Below are 20,194 nucleotides of genomic sequence, written 5' to 3' on the forward strand. Positions count from 1 at the left end.
TGACATACACAACTACTGCTGTGATGTGGGCAAGGGCAGCTAATTATACAATCTCTACCTAGATCCTCCCCCCATTTACTGTGACTTACATTGCTCTGCCCACCAATTCTTCTCTTAAATTTAATGAGAAGAATTAAATTAAAATAAATTAAAATAAAATTCTTGCCTCAAGAAGAAGAAGAAGCCTCCCTCCGTACCTACTGTCATCATTAGACCTGGGAGGGAGTGAAAAAGACAGGCCCAGTTCCATCAGGTCTAGCTGTGAATTCTGTGACTTACGTCGCTCTCTTTTATCTTATTTTATTGTATTTTATTTTATTGTATTCTCTGTATTTTTATTGCTGTAACCCGCCCGGATTCCTTGTTTTTGGGCAAGCTATAAATTTATTATTATTATTATTATTATTATTATTATTATTATTATTAGGAGTGGGTAGAACTAAGCTTAAGATATTTGCTTCTGAGTATGATAAACTTCAGCTACCTATAGGCAAACCTGAGTACCTGTGGTGATATGCATCACACGTTTTGTACAATTTGTCACCATTCAGCCATGCAATGATCAATCCTGTCTTAGTGCTACATGCAAATGCAGTCAATGGCGGGATACAAACCGCCATATAGTACGTATAGGATACGTACTAGGGTTAGGAAGGGGCGGTGCTTCCGCACCCCCCTAACCCTAGTACGTATCCTATACGTACAAGATGGCGGCGCCCCTTCTACATGGGTGCCGCCATCTTTACGTACTGGACGCATAGCGTCCAGACGTGTTGCGGCGCCTATGATGTCGCAAATGCGCCGGCGGCGCATCGCGATGTCATCAGTGCGCCGCAAGAAGAAGCTCCGAAATGGAGCTTCTTTTTTGCTCCGCGCGGGAGTCGCACGGTTTGGCTGCTGCGGCTCCCGCGTGGAGCAAACGGCGGCGGCGGGGAAGCGCCGCAAAGCGGCGGTTTGTATCCCGCCATTGTGTCATTTAGTGACAAACATGGTTGTTACAGGCATGGAAAACATGATGGTCCCCAAAAGACATACCTGCTCAGATACCTTCCAAAATACACAAAGGGATCACATTGTTCCCTAAGAGTTAAACCAGACAGGATCCAAATGCTTTTTTTTAATGGAACTGTGAAATGGTGGGGAGAGTGTAGAGGTACTCCCTCTTTCTCACTCTTGCAGTCCTGTGTTCACTAAAACCAGCTCCAGAAGACTATTTTTGGGGAAGCACAAAGGGCTGAGAGGGAGAGGTTGGTGGATAAAAGTTGGTAGGACAACATTGTCTTTGGGCCCATACATTCCATGAGCAAGAAAATGATTTTCTAATTGATAGGCTCTTGATAAATGCAAACTGATCAATTTCTGAAAGAAATTTATGTAGTTAATGTTGGGGGTGAGGAAGGAGGTAGAGTGTAAGGAAACAGATGATACTCCTTCCTTAATCTTTATTCCAAATTTTTTTAAAAAATCAGAAATGGAGATGCATCCAAGTCAGGAATAGGAAGCTTTAATTCCATGGAAAACTGATTTACAACGCAGCACTCGGCAGAAAACAAAGTGGTACAATGAAGACCAATCCATTTTATTTTGTATTTACGTTTCTTCAGCAACCAGCATAACCATCTGTAAACATTTAACTACATTAAAATGTTTTGCTGTCAGACGTCAGTAATACGTGCACATGAGTAAAATTCTGCTTATTGAATATTTTTTTAAAAATGGACCCGAGGAGCAAATAACACTGATTCAGACTAAGCTGAAGTACCAAGCAACACACTGATTCAGCTGTATGTATAAGCTAGGGAGGGATGAAAGTGGATTTGTTATCCAGTTTGTGACCCTTTCTTTAAATTACAATTCCTTCTTTTTATTTTAAAAAAGCATAAATATGTAACTAAGAGCTTCAAAAATCTGGTTATGCAGACACAAAAATGTTATGTTCAAAAGCAAGGGCTAATTCAAGAAATCTCAGGACTTCCAAATCAGCAAGGTACAAAGCTAAAATTCATATGCTCCTTTTCCAGTTATAAACACTTTTGCTAAACATAGATATTTCAACATATATTAATATATTTTTCTGACATTCAAAGTTGTAGAATCAATATGGCAGAATTGTTAAAAGCACATATGTACAAATAGTCTTCCCTGTACCCCCCCCTCACTTACATAAAGTATTTGGCATAATTATAACAATCATACTGCATACACAACTGTTTGCTTCTTTCCCCCACCCCATAGTTGTATTCCTTATTAAAATTAACCAGTTATATACAAAAATACTTGAACATTTATTATAGAAAACTTCTATAGCTACCATTAACAGCATATACCTGCTGAAGGTTTCACTGAAGGAATATAAAAAGTGGTCACTACGTTCCAGTTATGCTATGAACAAGGCGAACGGTTAAATCAACACAAGCTTCCCAACAAAACAGGGAGATAACTCTTTCACGGTATGACTGAAAAAAGACAGATCATACTTTAGGATATCAGAAACAGTACATATATGTGGAACACTCAATTGTTTTAGCTTTCACAGTCCTACAACCAAGCATGAGTTTCTGAAAGACTGTACAGGATCTTTCTAGTCTAAAGGTACATCCAGACTGATTGAGAAGTCTCAGATTTTATTTTGGGTTAAAATAAACTGACCATGGAAGCTGGTCTAAAAAGTCTCTGATCGTACTGGATAATGACAGGAAATGTTCAGAACATGTACAGATTGCCAAAATAAAGTAAAAAATTTGGTATTTTCTAGTCTTTTTAATCAGTCTGTATGCGCCCTAACTCTACCTAGAAAACATTATCTGACAAGGGCCCTTCCAGATAGTGCATTCTGCAAGAACTGCCCCAGCAAATTGGTGCACCTCTTAGTTGTTGACAAGTTTTCTGTTTGTGCACCATGGGATCCACTTTTCTTCAGCTCATAGTTCCTCATACTTCTGATGTTCCTCCACAGTTTGGGAATGGAACATACAGCGGCAGGATGGAGGAATACTGCTTTTTGTAAGGGAGGGAAGGACAAATAAATGTGTAGAGTCCATGACTCAGTTCTTTTGCTTTGGGAGATCTGAACCTGCTTCTTAGGAGTCCAGAACTTCAGAATTCCTTCATCCTCTATTTGTCTCTTTTTGTTAAACCAAGATACCCAAAGACAAGATCATAATTTGCATTTGGCTAAGAGATACTGCAATCATTGTAGAGCACACATGCATGCATTATTTGCTGCTTCTTTCTTTAAAATATACAGGAAGAGCAGCTGGGGAAAACAGTGGACTCCTTATATCTGCATATTTGAAAGGCCTTCACACCCTATAAAGAATGCCACACTAATGCCCCATTACATGTATCCTCTCTCTGTAATTTCTAATGCTAGCATCTACTCTGGCAGAAAAAACAAATACATCATTATGTGGAATGCCACCTAGGTTTTGCAGGAGTGGCAAATAAGACACGCCAAGAACTAACAAATCCAGCCTCCATGGATGGATAGAAGGGATTGAATATGGGGCATCTATAGAATAAGGTGCCTGACTTTTCCACAGATGATTCCAAAGCTTTCTGTCTTGTACTATCACGCACAATCTGGATATTAAAAAATTGCCAAAAGGATAAGATGGTTGATTGGATAACAAAAATAATTCATCCTAGTCCTTTTTAAAATTAGATTGCAATTTGAATTGAATACTAAATTTAATGCCCTTTCCAGTTATATCTCATGCACACTTATTTGTATAAATTTATCTCCATCTTTATGCTCATTTTGCAGCACTAACTATGGTCATTATTAGCTCCCTAGTACACATAGTCATTTGAGCTACAAGAACAACTCAAAAATTAATTCCCTGTCATCAAATAATTTTAAAAAATGAACTTTTATGTTAGGTACAAATATACAACCAACTTTTATGGCAATCATAACATATTTTATCAGCTATATGGAACTGTGAAGTAAATTGTACCTCAAGAAAAGTAAAATAAGTTGTGAAATGTGCATGATAAACCAATAGCATAATGCTGATTCCCCCCCCCCCCTAAAAAACAGATCTCAAAATGTAAATCAATACATTTAATACAATTCAGTAATATGTTGGTAGAAATAAGGAACTCAAACCAGGTATCCTGTTTCATGAAATCAGAAACAACAACATCCTTTCAATACTCCAATGCAATCTGATCACTTGAATTATCATCACTTTTGTTTGTGTACATAAATTAGCAGGCTCAAAAGTGGTAAGAAAACAGCTTTCAAAATGTTTGCAAAAATGTAGAAATTATATCTTATCATACCAGCCTTTTAATATACTTAGTTTAAACCATACTACTTTGCATGCTCTAAAAAGTACAGTGTCATACAAACAAGGAACTGTGGAAGGGAAGTATAGTTTCAATTAAACTACATTGGGCGGGAGGGAGATCAAGCTCATTCAAATTAATATGCATCCACATTTCCTGTACTTAATACTAATGCAATCCTCTCAGTCTTTTCCCCCCTTCTGTTTCTGTAATGTCTTGCATTCTAGGTTAGTACTTTCATTTGACAAAAAAAAATGTGCAACATGATATTAAGCAATTTTAAAAAATCACTGGAAAGTATTTTTGTGAAAAATATTAAAGTGCCTATATTAGATGTGGGCTTTCCCCCCACCTGTCATTTCAAAAATGACTTTCTTTCTTTCTTTCTTTCTGTTTTTTTATAACTGAGACACTTTTCGTGGAAGAGGCCTGGGCCGAGGGACTTGTTCAGTTCTCTTGTTACTATTTTCCAGATTGTTCGGTCGGACCAACAGGGGCTTGGGTGGCAATGCTGGTGGATCCGTTGGAATGGGGATGGAAAGACTGTGAGGTAGCGGGACAGGGCGCCTCAGTGTCCGTTCATATACACTGTAAGGTGGTGGAGTCTTACTTTCTTTTCTCACTTGCTCTTCAGAAACACTGCAGTTAGAAATTGGTACTGGGTGTTCACTGATGTGACTTTCAAAGCCAGATGTTTCAGATGTGCTACATCTACTGAGTGAGGAGATGCCACTGCTGTAACTTCCTGATAAGACTGGGGAGTTAGAGATGAGTCCTGAGGAATGGTAGTCCACAGGAGATGGAGTAAACGATTGTACACAGTTCTGGTTAAAGAATAGGAATAAAAAACATCAAAAGAGAATTAATTAATACAAACATATGCAGAGGTGCAGGAAGTATTTCTTTGAGATGACAAACCAAATTATGGATGAACAATCTTTTACAGTAGTTCTGTACAGCAATGAACAATTTGGAAATGAAGATTTAAGTGTTTTACACCTTCTAAACAACAAACTAAATGGCACTACTGTTTGCAATCCTGTGTTCATTCACTAACAATGCTGCAAGACCCCTAAAACTCCTCAAAGCCCAGTATATATATGGATGTGGTAACATTCTGCCATCTAATGCCAAACATGAGTACTTACATAGCAGATGTTTCTATGTCTAATAAAGGTTGACTGACTGACTGACATAGCAGATGTCTATACTTTTAAATCTACGCTTCCCCAAATTGTGACTTCCAAGAGCATATAAGTAGTAGGAGTAGGCGGTGACAACATACAGTTGCTAGGTTCCTCATTGGAAAGGCAGTTTTTACATAATAATGAATAGTACAAAAGTAATAGTAGACATTGTAGGCTTTGCAAACAAGGAGTATGTGTAGGACCTCGTGGATGTCTATCCCACTGCTATGAGTCAGATGTATATTTTTTCCCTAAAAAATTTCTCATATTTATTTCCCAAACTGTAGAATGTACTCCTCGCAGTTTTGCAATCTGTTTCCATGCTCATAGCTTTTAAGAAGGTTGTGAAGGTGAATCCTTTTAAATGGTTTTGTTCATTATGATTTCATTGTTCTACTGTTTTAAATTGTTTCTAGTGATACTGATAGCTGCTCTGAGCACTATTTTAGGCAGAATGAAAAGAAAAATAAAGTGTTGAGCAAGTCCTGGAAAGATTCATAGATCTTTCCATGAATCATAGGAACGGCGGTATATATATTAAATTTCAATCAATCAATCAATTCAGGTGCAAATCCCTTCTCAGTGGCTAGAAGCTGCCTTAGACCAGTTACCATTTCCCAACCTCACTTATCTCACAGAGGAGAGTGTGGTGAAGATGAAATTGGGAGAAAGAGATGTGAATAACATATGCCATCCTAAGATCTTTGGAGAAAAGATAAAACATAAATATAAATAAAACCAGAACAGATGGACCAAAAAAGTGGCTTCTGGCCGCTTTGGAGGTAGGGAGTTCACATGCCTCCAACATGGGTTGACACCATGCTTTGGTCCTTTGGAACAGAGCAAAAAGGAGCCAGGATGATCTGGCTCCTGGTGACATGGCTTGGGTCCTGCAGCTACAGCCCACTTTTGAAGTGAGCCATGTGTTTGGCACAGACCCGATCCACTTGCAGCCGGAGCAGACTCAGGCCACTCTTTCTTACCTGTCTGCTCCGACCCAATATCAAATAGCACACAATCATCTCATAACAAACCAACACTGAGAAAGGTGATTAATATTTTGTGATATTTGAAAGTATCCTTAAAACAAAGACCCAAATCTATTTGCTACCTGAAAGAAGCTATAGAAAAGCTTGGCCCTTAAAGCAATGAATTATAGCTAGCCAATTTTATTCTCGCTGGAAGAAGAATTAACATATTTTACATAAGTAACCCATGACGCTATCACAAGACAATTTCTTCTGAACATGTCCCCATGTCCTCAGCTGGCATTTACCACATGGGGAAGTCCATTGGTTTTCACATCTTTTCCCATACCACAGCACACATAGCACATATTAAGGGAAAATTTATTTCATCAAACTTAGGAAAAATTCTGCTTTTGATTAATATGCCACATCCAAGAGGAATGTATGGATTAAATCTGAGACAAATTATGTATAGACGTCACTTAGAAGGATAAAACACTTGTCAAATATTTTCTTCACTTCCTGCTCATTATAATGAATTATGTTCTTTGATAATGAATTAAACTGTTCCCTGAATGATTTGTGAGTCCCAGGTCCTCATGAGCCATGATTCACATGTGTACCTGGCACCCTTTCTTATGTTTCACCACAGGAGGTCTAAAAATAGCCAGCTGCCAGTTGGTCATATGTACGTTTGTTGTTCAACACTTCTGGTTCCTGCAGGTAAAACTTCATCACAACTGAGAAATGTCAACCCTGATCATAATCCAAGGAACCATGAATGCAGTTCCACCACCCAGGGGCACTTGGACTTGCATTTTCTGAATAATCCATTCTGCATGCTTTTGGAACTTAGGGGAATGCATATATATGTTGCTATGCCTGCAAGTGTTCCTGCCATGGTACAGACATAAAAAAGTAACTATAGTTTTTCCAGGCAATATGTCTATATTAAATGTATTTCAATAAGCAGAGAAAGAAATCCACCTTTAATACAACTGGGAAAGGAAGAGTATAAAACAATGGTTAAAAATCCAGCCAGAACAGGCCAATACCTTCATTGGAGATCTTCCAGCAGGGGAAGGGGAGACTGAGGTTATGTGTCGAGCTGGGGATGCTGTGAAGAAAAATGTGACAGCTGACTTAAAACAAACAAACAAACAGACAAACAACATCAGAATTAAGACGATCTTTAAAATTAAGATAAAGGAAAGATTGTTTGTAAAGAGCAGCTTTGCACAATTTGTGTCCTTTGGAGTTTTTTGGTCTACAGAGCCCATCAGTTTTAGCTGATTTGTCCAGTTGTGAGGAATAATTTGGGGGCTGAAGTTTCATCTGGAGGGCAACATGTTAAGAAAGGCTTCTATGGACAGATGATTGGAAAGAAAGACAGACAGAAATGCAGGCAGGTACACACACAGAGAGAAGCATATATAACCGAACAAACTGAACATTTTAAAAGGTTGGTGAATTTTGAATGTGTTTTTTTCTGGGGGGGGGGTCTTTTCCTCTTGTCATCATGGGTCCTGTTAGCTGAATTCATTGCATCCCTGATTTCTTTGGGTTCCCTCCACTATGGTGAAATTGGGTGGCATGGCAGTTTAAAAAGAAGCAATTTTGGTAAAACAAGGAGAATTGCATTCTTGGAAACAAGTACTTATCTCACTACTAGTTTCTTCACTTCCTAATTCCAGCCCAATATAAATCCTCTCTACCTCTGCTGAGTATCTCTTCCTTGACTCTCCTGGCTCTCTGTTGGATTGGGAACCATTACAAGCTGGCTGTTTTAAATTGTCATTATGGCTGGGGTGCATATCCTTAATTCATGTTCTAATACTCCTAGTCAAATATTGTAGATTAGGCTCAAGAGATCAAACTGACATACATTTCTAGTGGGAAGCCAAAGGCCAATCTGAGCTAGATTCAGTTTGTGGCAGAATATTCATTCAACAGGCTGTCTGTTTCACAGCAGAAAGACTGTGCTACCTCTACCTACCAGTTTGTGTGGGGCGTGGTGGCACCGGAGGAGACATAAGCTTTCCACACTCTGACATGTTTCTGGCCTCTTTTCCACTATCAAGGCTCCAGCTGCTGGGAGTGCTGTTTACAGCTGCATAGTAATGAGCAAATGGGCATTAAGATTTCAAACCATAAAGAGTAAATGTACAACATCTGGCTTAAATATAGCTGATTTGAGATCACTTAGGTCTGAAACACGCTGAAGAAATAATCCAGTTTGAGACCACTTTAACTGCCTCAGCTCAATGCTAGGGAATTCTGGGAACTGTAGTTTTGTGAAACATTTAGCCTTCTCTGTCAGAGAGCAGTGGTGCCACAATCAACTACAATTCCCAGGATTCTTTAGCAGTAAGCCTGGGCAGTTAAAGCAGTTTCAAACTAGATTATTTCTGCAGTGTGTTTTGGACCTTAGGTTTTGCATGATCTCTACTTGATACTTTAGCTTTTATGATACTGTAATGTTGCACAGCTTGTGGGTAGCTTTGGTTATGAGTAGGCCTAAATACCCTAAAGGCACCAGGTCCCATCATGGAAGCTAAGCAGGGTCATCCCTGGTTAGTACTTGGGTGGGAGACAGCCAATAAATACCAGGTGCCTTCAGCTATATTTTAGAGGAAGGAACTAGCCAAACCACCTCTGAGTATTCCTTGTCTAAAGAAACCCTATGAAATTTATGGAGTCACCATAATTCAACAGGCAACTTGACAGCACATATATACATACATACATATCTCTGGATATTAAACATGAAGGCAGGGGAAATATCAAATGATTAATGCTTACCTTTCTCAGGACCAGACAAATTAGGATCACTTCTTGGCAAAGCGCCATCTCCAATATGATTGAACAGAATTCTCTAAAAATTCAGAAGAGTGCATTTTTAAGACAGCACTTTTGTCAGACTTTTAAAGTTGGCAAAAATATATATTAAACTTTGGAATGGTGGGTATTAAAAAGGACGGAATTCAATGCTCAATTAAAACAGCTTTATTGTGGCTAGCTGGCTTTTAACTACAAATCTTAAGAGGATAGCTATTAGAGGAAAACTAAAGATAGGGCAATGGAAACCCCCTTCTCTACTGAAAAACAAAGATTAATTAATCTACAGAGAAATTTTATCACACCTGTTGAATAAGACAAGTACAAAAGGACAAGTTCCACCCTATTAGAAAAACTAAATTAAGCTATAGGACAGGAGTTGACAAAAAACAGGTTAAACCTCCTTCTGTGCCTCCTAGTGTTTCCCCAAATATTTTTTAAAAACTGTTTCCCCTCAAATTTAGTAATAAATCATTAAAGATGCTTTAAGTCATTTGAAAAAAGAAAAGGTTTCATTACTTGTATATATGGGCATACATGTGCGCATATATATGTATTAGAACAATTAATTCCATATCATTTAAAATTCCATAATTCCACATCTGTATCATTTTAAATAAAGTCAATTTAAGTACATCTTAAGCTTACTTATATGTAAATATAAATTTAACAATGAAAAATGAAGTATAACTGGGGGTATTTTATTTGTCAATGATGAGTGGTGGAACTCTTGGTCTCCCCATACGACAGAGTCTAAGATGTTTTGAAGAGGGGCAGTACAAACTGAAATACTTACAGAAACTCTGAGAAGTGATAAGGGTAATAGCAAAAAAGGTTGTTGCCATTTTGCACAAAACCCTCTCTTCCTGTCTTTGCTTAATAGAATTTACCTTCATTATGATTTGGGCACAACCTAAATCAAACTGCTCATACAAGCACATTTGAGTGTTATGTAATATTTTTCTGTGAATCCAGTAAGGCCTGACATTTTATGTTTATGTTGCTACTGGATGATCTCCTCAGAACAAAACTGTCAGATCAAATTTGTGAAAACTATACAACAGAGCCATAGTCTCTGACTTCAAAACAACATTTTTCCTCAGTGAGACCACACACAAAAATCAATTCCCATATCTTCTTCCAAAGGCAGTTTTGGAATTCTGATGGTTAAAAAGAAGTGAGACAAAAGAGACACAAGAATCCAGTTTAAAGTTAAGATATTCAATTAAATGAAAAAGTAGAAAACTGATTAAAAAGTTTATATGGAAGCAACATTAATATACCACTGAAAGAAGTAGTGATAACATTGAAAGGGGAAAATGTATGGTTTACATGCTAAACTGTTAGTCATGTCCATTTTATATTTGTCAGAGCTTTATGAATATTTCTGTTCAAAACCGACAAGTGAAAATTAAGATTTACCAATGCAATATTCAGCAGAACTTAGTGATTTTTCTTTAATATAGAGAAATATAGAGGGACAAGTGAAGGAAATGAAGTCACTAGTAAAGTGGTGGAAGCAAACTCATAAGGAACACTACCAGATATCCAAAGCAAATAATGGAGTCATGGGAACAGGAAACTATGGGATATTCAAGAAGAAAGAAAAGGAAAATATAAAAGAACAAAGCAATTACAACTAATCTAGAGTAGATAGAAAATGTACCCCAAATTTGGCCCCTAGCAGGCATGCAGGCATTTCAGCTAGAAAATGGAACGTAAGCAGAAGACAGAGTAACAGCTCAGCCAACTAATTTCTTTTCATAACAGAAAGCCATCAGCCAAACATAATGACAACTTCGTCTGATCACCCAACATGTCAGTTTGTCAAACAGCAGTCAAACTGAATGATAGTGATGAAATATGGATACTGGGTGACTACAGTCCCCATCATATCCCATGCTTTCTGCATTCTCCCATTCCAAAAACCAGGCGAATCATTTCCATAATGAGATTGGGGCCTAGTTTTGTGAGGTGGAGAACGATGGAGTGTTGTGACTCCAGGAGCAGACCTGGAATAGCATGAAAAAGAATGAGACATACAGGCAGGTGTGTATTTCTGACCAGCCACCCAAAGCATGAAGAAAGCTAGCATGGTAGACATGTGGCACAAGTCCTGCTCCTATCTGTACATGCCCTCAGAAAAAGTTTCCATTTATGTAACACTAATGGTTTAAATGTCCATGTACATCACAATAACGTTTTTTTTCTTCTGAGATGACTGACCATATTAATCTTAACATCTCATGCTTTTTTGGGGGGGAATGCAGACAGTCCGATTCTTTCCTATAAGTACTGTGAGTCCAAGGGAATGGTCAAACCCTCTAAGAAATAAATTTGTAGTCTCAGGCAAAACAGTTGCTATTCCTTGCCATGCCACTTCTCCAATGACAACCCAGAAGACCTAGCATTCTGTGGTATTCTACAGCAGAAAGTGCTTAGAGGAAAATCTGCCTCCTCTCTTAGACGTAGTTTAAGGAGGGAGAGTGGGAAATGGACTGCTTAATATCCCATAGTTTTTCTTTTTGTAATGTTTTCATGAGAAAAAATATTTTGTTTCTACTTACCCTGTCAGGGACTACTGAGGATGTTGATAGATTGGGAGATTTTCCTGTTAGGTAAGCCTCTGGCAGAGCAGCTACTGGGCCTATATGCTCTTCAGGCTCCCTTGGTGAATCTCTGATGCAGCGCGGAATGGAGGCCTCATTCCACTTGGCAAAGCCAGAGTTTGCAGGCTGGGAGCAAAAATGGCACAATTCTTTCTCTGTGGCATATTTTAAAAGCCACTTTACATACAAAACATTTTTCTAGAATCCTTTCCTGCTCCAGAGGATGGTGCAAAGTGGCACACTGAATACTGCATTATTGTTTGCCAAGAAGTTGCAGTCAATGATGAAGCAGCAGCTATTGTGGCTACCAGCAAGTTAGAAGACCATGAGGGACTAAGGCATAAAAGTACTGATGAACATGTAAGCAAGTATTTCCTATCCAAGAAAATTAATTACAAAGATCCAGTGGGCAAGGAGAACCTACATTATTTCTAAGTTAAGATCCTTTGAATCAGCATAGTTATCTACTGACAGAACCAGAATTCTATAGTTTACAGGGAACCTGGCCAGGCATTTATCCAAGACACAGTATTAGAATGAGGTTGCTAATGACATGATATGAAAATAGAATGGATTACAAGAGTTTTAAGAAATGTTCTCAGGGTAAATGTATTAGTTAAACAAAATGCCTGCTCATTAGGAATGGTATGCACAAATGAAAAAGGGTGGGTAGATTGACCTCACTTTATAAAGATTTCAGATATGACAGGAGACTGGCATCACATTATAGTGTTATTAATAAAAATAACTATTATTTGTGGGTTTCTTCCTTCATAACCTCACTCTTTCTGATATCATCCAAGAAATTCTGAGTTAGGGTAAACATTTCAGAAACTAATATTTTATTTAATTACTTTCTCAAACTCCTGAGCAATAATATTTGGGAAGGACTTTCAGTCCAGTCAGATAGACCTACCACATCTTCACTACACACATAAAAGATACAAATGTATGAACTGGCAAGAGGATCAATAACATTTCTACACCATAGCAGCCCGTATGCAATAGGACCACCATGAAATGGGGCCCTGAGGAATGCCTACCTGTGAAGGCTCAGCAGGATTAGGGTAAATAGCACTACAGGGCCTTTCCCTTGGAGATAGGCAAGAATTTTCTCTGGAATGTTTAAGCTTGTCAGACAACAGAGGTGAGCCTGGAATACAAGAGAAACCTATAGAATCACTGCAATTCTTTCAACCTTTGGTTTGGTGAATCATCTTGGTGAAAGCACACAGACAGAGACTTTATAGTAGTTCCTCTCCCACTGTGGGATTTCAAATGATGTGATCAAGAAAAAGCAGCATCAAAGGCATTTTGTGCCCAGAAAGCTTCTATAAGGATCTCTACATAATGCAACACTAACCTCTGGCACTGGATGGAGCAGAGCTGGTCACATTAGGTGAAGCGGAATGAGTGGAACTCAGGCTTGAGGTAGATGGACTTGGCTGGAATTATACAAGAGCCACAAAATCTCAGTATCATGCAACTTGATGACAAAACAAAAACCAACAGACATGTTCTGGTTAATGATATGGTATATAATGGCAGAAGCTCAACACAGAGGTTTCCAGGATTATTTGAACTATAAAAACAAAGAGTTTGGAGCAAGAATATGATTGGATGGCAAGCAGATGGTTCACAGTGTAATTCCAGACATATCTACACAGATATAAGTCTCTTTGTGTTCAGTGGAATTTATTCCAAGGTACACATGAACAAGATTGCAGCGTAGATCCACATCATGTTGTTCCACAACCACCAATGCACCATTTCATTTGGTTTATTGTCTTTACAAACCATGAAGTAGCTCTACTAGTTCATGATAACAATGGACAAGATAATGGGCCTTTTATGTAATAGGAAGGAACACAGACATTTAATAAAGACTAAGAATACATTTATTTTCTATTTATTTACACAGAATATTTTTCTCCTGAATCGTTCACCTTAACAAGAGCCCACAAAGGCCTTCACAATAAAATACACTTGAATGTCTTTTATGAAAAACTATTGCTAGTTATTAAAATGGCCCTACTTTGACACTGTTATCTCTTCAATGAGCAGAGCAGAGTTCCAAGATTACAGCACCTATCTGAGTTTAGTTTCTTTTAGAAAGAGATCACTGGGGTCTTATGGTGTTTTATAATATCTGCATTTATGTATAAGCGTTTTTTGCTGCTGTTGTTATGTACCATCAAGTCATTTACAGACTGAATATAGGTGGAGGCACAGTCAAAACATTCCACAAAGTCTGGTGTCTCATGCCAGAGCTTGAGAGATGAGGAGCTCTGCCCTCTCAATACTATTAGGTTTCAGATCTCAAACTTCAGTTCTTTGTCTTTCTTTCTTGATCCCATTTGAAAACTGTGGTCGGTTATTTCCTTACCCACAGTTAACATGCCCCCTGCCTATGGCTAGAGTGCAGAACAGAGCCTGAAAATATTAACTCATCCATGTTAATAGTTTTAGTTACAATGATATAATTTGTTACATTGTTCGTCGTTGTTTCACATTAAAAAAAATGAATTACAACTAGTAAAAATGGGCAAAAATAGATAAATAAATTACTCTCCAAATAAAATAACTCAACTCAAGTTAATGTCAACATTAAAATTATTACTAGTTTTTTAAAACAAATTTTAATGGATTTAACAAATTACTTCCAAGCTTTAAAGAATTTTCTGAAGAAAAAGTCATTTCCTTTCACCATCTCTCAGGCCATTTTATTGTATCTAGAATTAATACTGTAACTGTTAATTCTCATAGAAATAGATTTTAAGGACATCCTGGGAGAAATAACAAGTTTATTTTGTGTTCCTTCACAAAAGCACACAATGGCAGCCCTATTCACAGGTATCTAATCAAAAGCCTATGCCAGTATCTTATCTTCAAAGCGATACGAGGGGACAGAGCACATATTTCCTTTGGGGAAATGAGTAGTTCTCCTCCAGTGATTGTAAAAGGCAAGTGGCATGCTTTTTTTTTTTAATTTTCCATTTTATTAGCTTTTGACTGCTAGGTTTTTTTTAATGGTTTTGTTAAAAAATTACTACTACGATGTATAGCATGTTGTATCTTGATGAGTATTTCATATTGCAAGATTCATTGTCTCAATGGTCATTACCCACTGAGAACCACGGAAGCAGGGTATGATAGAACTCCGCAAGCAAATCAAAGAAAAAGAAATCTGCACTTCTCCTTGGTATTTCAAACTTTTCCCTATTCCTCCTCAAATTATCTTCTGTTATCCACTAGGAAAATCTGAAGAATGATATAAATTCATCCAGTGTAGATGAGGGAGCATTTTGTACCTGCATGTTGAAAACTTCATCAGAACTTTCAGACTGCCCAGTTATATTGCTGACCTCTGCAGAAGCTTGAGAGGACAATGATGAGGAAGAGTATCTGTTGACAGCTGGGTAACTTAATGGGCTGTTACAATCAAAGAAGAGAACAAATGACATCAACAGCGACTCTGATTTCAGTTTACCAAACAGCAATGGAAATAATTCAGATTTCCACATGAATTCCACTATATCTATGATTAGATCCATATATCCCTGCATTATTCATATCCATATCTTCTTCAGGCATTTTGTTGACCATAGGAAAGCTATGGTTGTGTAACACCAGGTTATCCTAGAGCAGTGCTACTCGAAGTAGTGGTCCATGGACCAGTGCCATCCATCAGGTGCTACAGATGCAACTGCAGCCAATGGACACAGATATGGTATCTGCCCCGGTAATCGAAACAAACAACAAATTGCAATTCCCTATATGAGAGAGGTTGGAAAGCACCATCCTAGAGAATCTCAGTAATTAACAAAGAGGGATATCTGTTACTAAGCCTGGCCTAAAAGTGATGCCTTCCTAACCTTTTTCCAAATACCATCAATGAAAGAATCTCCACAGTTTCTCTTTGCAGCTTGTATTGCTACCTTTCTTTTTTTACAACTGTCCAATTTTGTGAGAATTAAATCACCCCTCTGTATAAAACATATACCAGAATAAGAAACAGGGATTCCCCCCCCTTCTTCACCACTTACCTACGTCGAGGAATTACTCTGGCACCCTCTGGACTCATAGAAACTGGCATTGAATTTCTAGAGACACGAGGGCTCCCATTCGGAAAATGAACTGGACTGGCCTGGATGCATGCAGCAAATTCCTAAAAACATATTTACATTTAAAATATTACAGATAATAAGAATGCAAAATATTACACTGATGTTTCAAAGACAAATTTTATGTGTACTAAATACAGTGGTTGTAAAGATGATTTCTTTGGATTGCAGCTTCCAGACTAGCATGGCTAGCATGACTATTGGTTGCAGAAGTCCAAAAAAGTAGTTTTCCAAACTCTGGCTCAATGTTTAGCAGAAGACAATAATATATTGTAGGCTAAAGAAACCAGATCTTCTTTAATGTTTTCCCTCTTTGAGATATGAAGTTGGAAGCAAAGCAGTACATCCATGCAGCCAGAAGATGTCACTATTTGCTGTTTAATAAATGTATTAACCATGCTTGTGGGAAAAGCCAACACCAGCATAATGCATCTCCTCCTAGCATTAGTCCCACTTACCTGTATTCCCAAACTTGATTTCATCACAAAGAATTGATCCACTAGTTTTTTATGTAATGGCCTCATATCTTGAGGAACAAACTTCTCATGCACAGCTAGGCCAAATTCCAAAATCTGGGCCTTTATGCAACAAAGCAAGAAGAAAAAATGTTAATTTTCTCCATATTCTTTATTTGCCTTCATATAATGATATATCTCAGACATTTTATTGATATTTTTTCAAGAATCAAAGCTCTATTAACATCAGTGGTTGGCAAGTAAGCCCATGTCAGTAGGGAGGTAAATCCATTTTGGGTTTAGAACAACTTTCAAGAGCTATCCAAAGACATGAACATATTTTGGGAGAGAGGGTTTAGCATTTAGGGCAACTCCTAGAAAACTTGGATCAAAATCTGGTCAAGATCAGTCACCAGCTAATAACAATATACATTCAGTCCATCATACAGTCAACTATGAAAGAATTTTATGTTTATATAGGACAATTTAGGGCATGGAAATCATAGTTTGTTTCACTGCAAGTCCCAGCAACCTAAGCCAGTACAGACAATGGCCAGGGATGACAGGAGTTGCAGTCCAAAGTCATCTGGAGGTCCTCAGGTTACCCTGCTCTCAACTCTTATTATTCTTGACTATGGTTTGTCTGAACAGGCTAGCTCCATGAAACAATTTCAAATTGTAGGTCATTTCAAACCACACTTAATTTTTAATTTTTTTTTAAATCAAAAACACAACATGCAGCAGTTAATAAAAAGTGAAATCCAAAACATCTGATCTCCCTTTCATTGCTGTATTGGCGAAGGAGAGGAGTGGACAATTTCTGGCCTACGAAATAACTTTGGACTGCAACTCCTGGTCATCTTGTTAGGGTTATTGGGATTTGTTCAAACTCTTTCAGCAGTGTAGCTAATGCTGGACTTGCTGGGCTGAAGCCTGGAGCCCCTACAGCTGAGAGGGCTACCAAGTGGAAACCAAGAGATAGGCTGACAGTGTTTGAAACAAGCAGGACTTGCGTCAGTGTCTCAGCTGGCCCAGACATGTTGGGAAGTACTGGGATATCAATGATGCTTGTTTGACCATCTTTTTTTCTTTTAAAGACAAGTACTGCCATACAGACATGTAAAGGATTAGAAAGATATATTTTATAATACATCTAAATGCAATTAAATGATGCTTATTCCCAAAGTCATTGCTTTTAGCACCAGGGTAGTAGAAGCAAATTCCACCACATTTTTATAATCATGTTGGTGCCATTATTCAAGTGCCAAACTGCTCACATTCCAAGTATTATATTAAAAAAACACAACTCTGATTGGATTAGAAAGGTCTTCTTCTTTGTTTATCTGTTTACTCTAATATATAAGGAGCACTCTAACACATACAATATTAACACTAACATATCTGGAATCTAGAAGAAGCTGTAAATCATGGAATGACAGACAGGGCAATATTAGCTTTGTGCTTCACAACTGATGTAATAAACTGATATAATTCACATGGCCATCCAAAATGCTGCTTCTCCATGGCCTGGGAAAGGGGTGTCCTTTTGGCTTCATGCCCCCGGACACCCTGGCCATACAGAGCAGAATGGGGTGGCCCCTTTCTCCTTCCTTGCGTGGCTATGGGGACGCTGCGTGGTGTCGGTATCATCATGGCGGCCCCATGTGTACGGGAGGCCGCCATGAAGCTGTTGCCCTGACGTTCTAGGGTTAGGGACTGTGGGGTTGGTGCATGGTCCCTAACCCTAAAATCGTCACCACCACACCACAAAGCACCTGTCTGTATTGGGCCACAGTTACCAAAGCTACTCTGGGAAAAAAAGTAACAGAAACATAGGCATTTAAAGAGCAGTGAACTTAAAAGAGTTAGCTTTCAGGTTAAATTAATCACCATTTTAAAAGACAGACAGAATTTACACTGTAATATAATCCTGGGAATTATTTTAAAAAACACAGTCTATTTCTTGAGCCTTGTCACTCCATAGTTGTAGCCAGATGGAATCATTCCTATGAGCAGCATATTATTGGAAAAAAGTGCAAGCAATCACATGGCAAACTTCTGCCCACCACCCACGCTTCCATTTAGTTTGCTATTCAAAACCTGAGAGAAACAGCCATTTGAAAAGATCTCAGAGTTTACTTTAATAACACATAGCTTGCTTGCTCACCCCTATCTTTGCTTTCTGAACATCTTACAAATCCTGGAGTCCTGTAAACCATGGAATATTACCATGTTATGCTTTTTTCCGTGTGCATGTCAATTTTAGCTACAACAGGGAGTTACAACAAGAGACAGCACACAGAGTGCTCGGACCTTCCTTTACCTGTTCAAGCATCAATTCTCTCAAGCATGTGATCTTCTCTCCATCCTCTGGGTGGTTCAGGACATATTCCTTCACAAAGAATGCCTGAGCAGAATACAATTGCCACACAAGGTCATCCATGTTAGTTCAAAGCACATTGCGCTTACAACAGTTCTCAGCAAAAACTTATTCCCCTTGACAGCACCTTCCCATTTCTTTAGAACACATTTGAGCTCAAAGAGCACCACAGATACATGCTCAGTTTATCTCAGTGGTATTACATGTTTGCAAGGTATACTTATTATCATGTGGTGATTCATTCATTTTGAAATCGAAAAAAGTGAGGTCTTTATTTTCTAAAACTAAGATTTTGTTATGAACTTCATCTTAATACATATGTATATCTTATGAAACTGTTGATAATATATTTGTCATTTCATCCATTAGAATTGTTTTGAAATGGCTTAATGGTTTTTATGCAAGATGAAGGGCCTACTCATCTCTTTGTTGTTTTTGCTGAGCTGTGAGAACCTCGCTTTTACACAGTGTTTTAGCAGTCTCTAATGTCATTTTCAGATTTTATTGTAAGGAAATGATTTGACTACAATTCTAATAATTCTGCAGAATTATTCTGGTTTCACTATTGTTTTTTATATGAATTTTGGATACAGCCTAAAACATCCAAGGGGTGGAGGGGGACATTATAATTAAGTCCATCAGAATAAGAATGCAGAGGAGAAGGAGAAAGGACAACTACCACCAAATGTATAGTTGAACCATGAGAAGGTGAAGATTTCTCACTGCAGTCCAGCACAGGCGTTCACCTCAAATAACTTGATTCCAATGTTCTGAAGCATAATCTCAATTACTATTAATTTATTCAGATAATCCAGGGATGAGGAACCACTTTAAAAACCGCAAGGGCTGCATTCTATTATACTGAAGATATAGGGAGGTTGCACTCTGTAGGGTGGGCCCCTTCACAAAAAGAATCAACATTGTTCAGGCCAATCCCCTTCTCATATTGACACACACACCCATTCTCACACATCTACACACAGCACAAACCCCATCATTTGCACCCATTTCACACAATAACCCATTCTCACCAATAACCTCCTTCACTCAACACAAAGAGGGAGGGAGGCGGTGAAAGAGATCCCACTCTCCATGAAATTTAGCTTGGGAAAAAGGCTTCTGTTAGCTTTAATGGAACAATCCTTTTTCGAGCTTAAGAAAAGGGATACGGCTGGGTGGAAGGTTACAGGCACTGGAGTGGGAAGGGTTAAGTGTTTCCTTCCCAAATGCAGTACTCTTTCTTTTAAAAAGTGGTGGTGGTGGACAAAGCTGCTGCTGTAGACCACATTGGGCCCATGAGATTGAGGCTCAGCACCCGATACAGTGCTATCAATGTAAGT

At 38.3% G+C, this 20,194-nt stretch overlaps 1 protein-coding gene across 2 annotated transcripts in view; it reads right to left on the reverse strand.

Annotated features, from left to right (window-relative positions):
* Window positions 1-1,558: 1,558 nt before the first annotated feature.
* Window positions 1,559-20,194, reverse strand: part of DOCK4 (dedicator of cytokinesis 4) — a 212,589-nt gene continuing 193,953 nt past the window's right edge. For both annotated transcript variants that reach the window (XM_042467418.1, XM_042467419.1), the window contains 11 exons: window positions 18,798-18,881; window positions 16,478-16,597; window positions 15,942-16,063; window positions 15,207-15,327; window positions 13,259-13,340; window positions 12,939-13,048; window positions 11,854-12,021; window positions 9,251-9,323; window positions 8,445-8,558; window positions 7,504-7,565; window positions 1,559-5,117 (listed from right to left, as the gene is read on the reverse strand). In XM_042467418.1, coding sequence (XP_042323352.1) covers window positions 4,692-5,117; window positions 7,504-7,565; window positions 8,445-8,558; window positions 9,251-9,323; window positions 11,854-12,021; window positions 12,939-13,048; window positions 13,259-13,340; window positions 15,207-15,327; window positions 15,942-16,063; window positions 16,478-16,597; window positions 18,798-18,881 — 1,482 coding nt within the window. In that variant the 3' untranslated portion in view covers window positions 1,559-4,691. The remainder of the gene's footprint in view (window positions 5,118-7,503; window positions 7,566-8,444; window positions 8,559-9,250; window positions 9,324-11,853; window positions 12,022-12,938; window positions 13,049-13,258; window positions 13,341-15,206; window positions 15,328-15,941; window positions 16,064-16,477; window positions 16,598-18,797; window positions 18,882-20,194) is intronic.

This window comes from Sceloporus undulatus, chromosome 5 (assembly GCF_019175285.1).
Source record: "Sceloporus undulatus isolate JIND9_A2432 ecotype Alabama chromosome 5, SceUnd_v1.1, whole genome shotgun sequence".
In the NCBI taxonomy this organism is placed as follows: Eukaryota; Metazoa; Chordata; class Lepidosauria; order Squamata; family Phrynosomatidae; genus Sceloporus; species Sceloporus undulatus.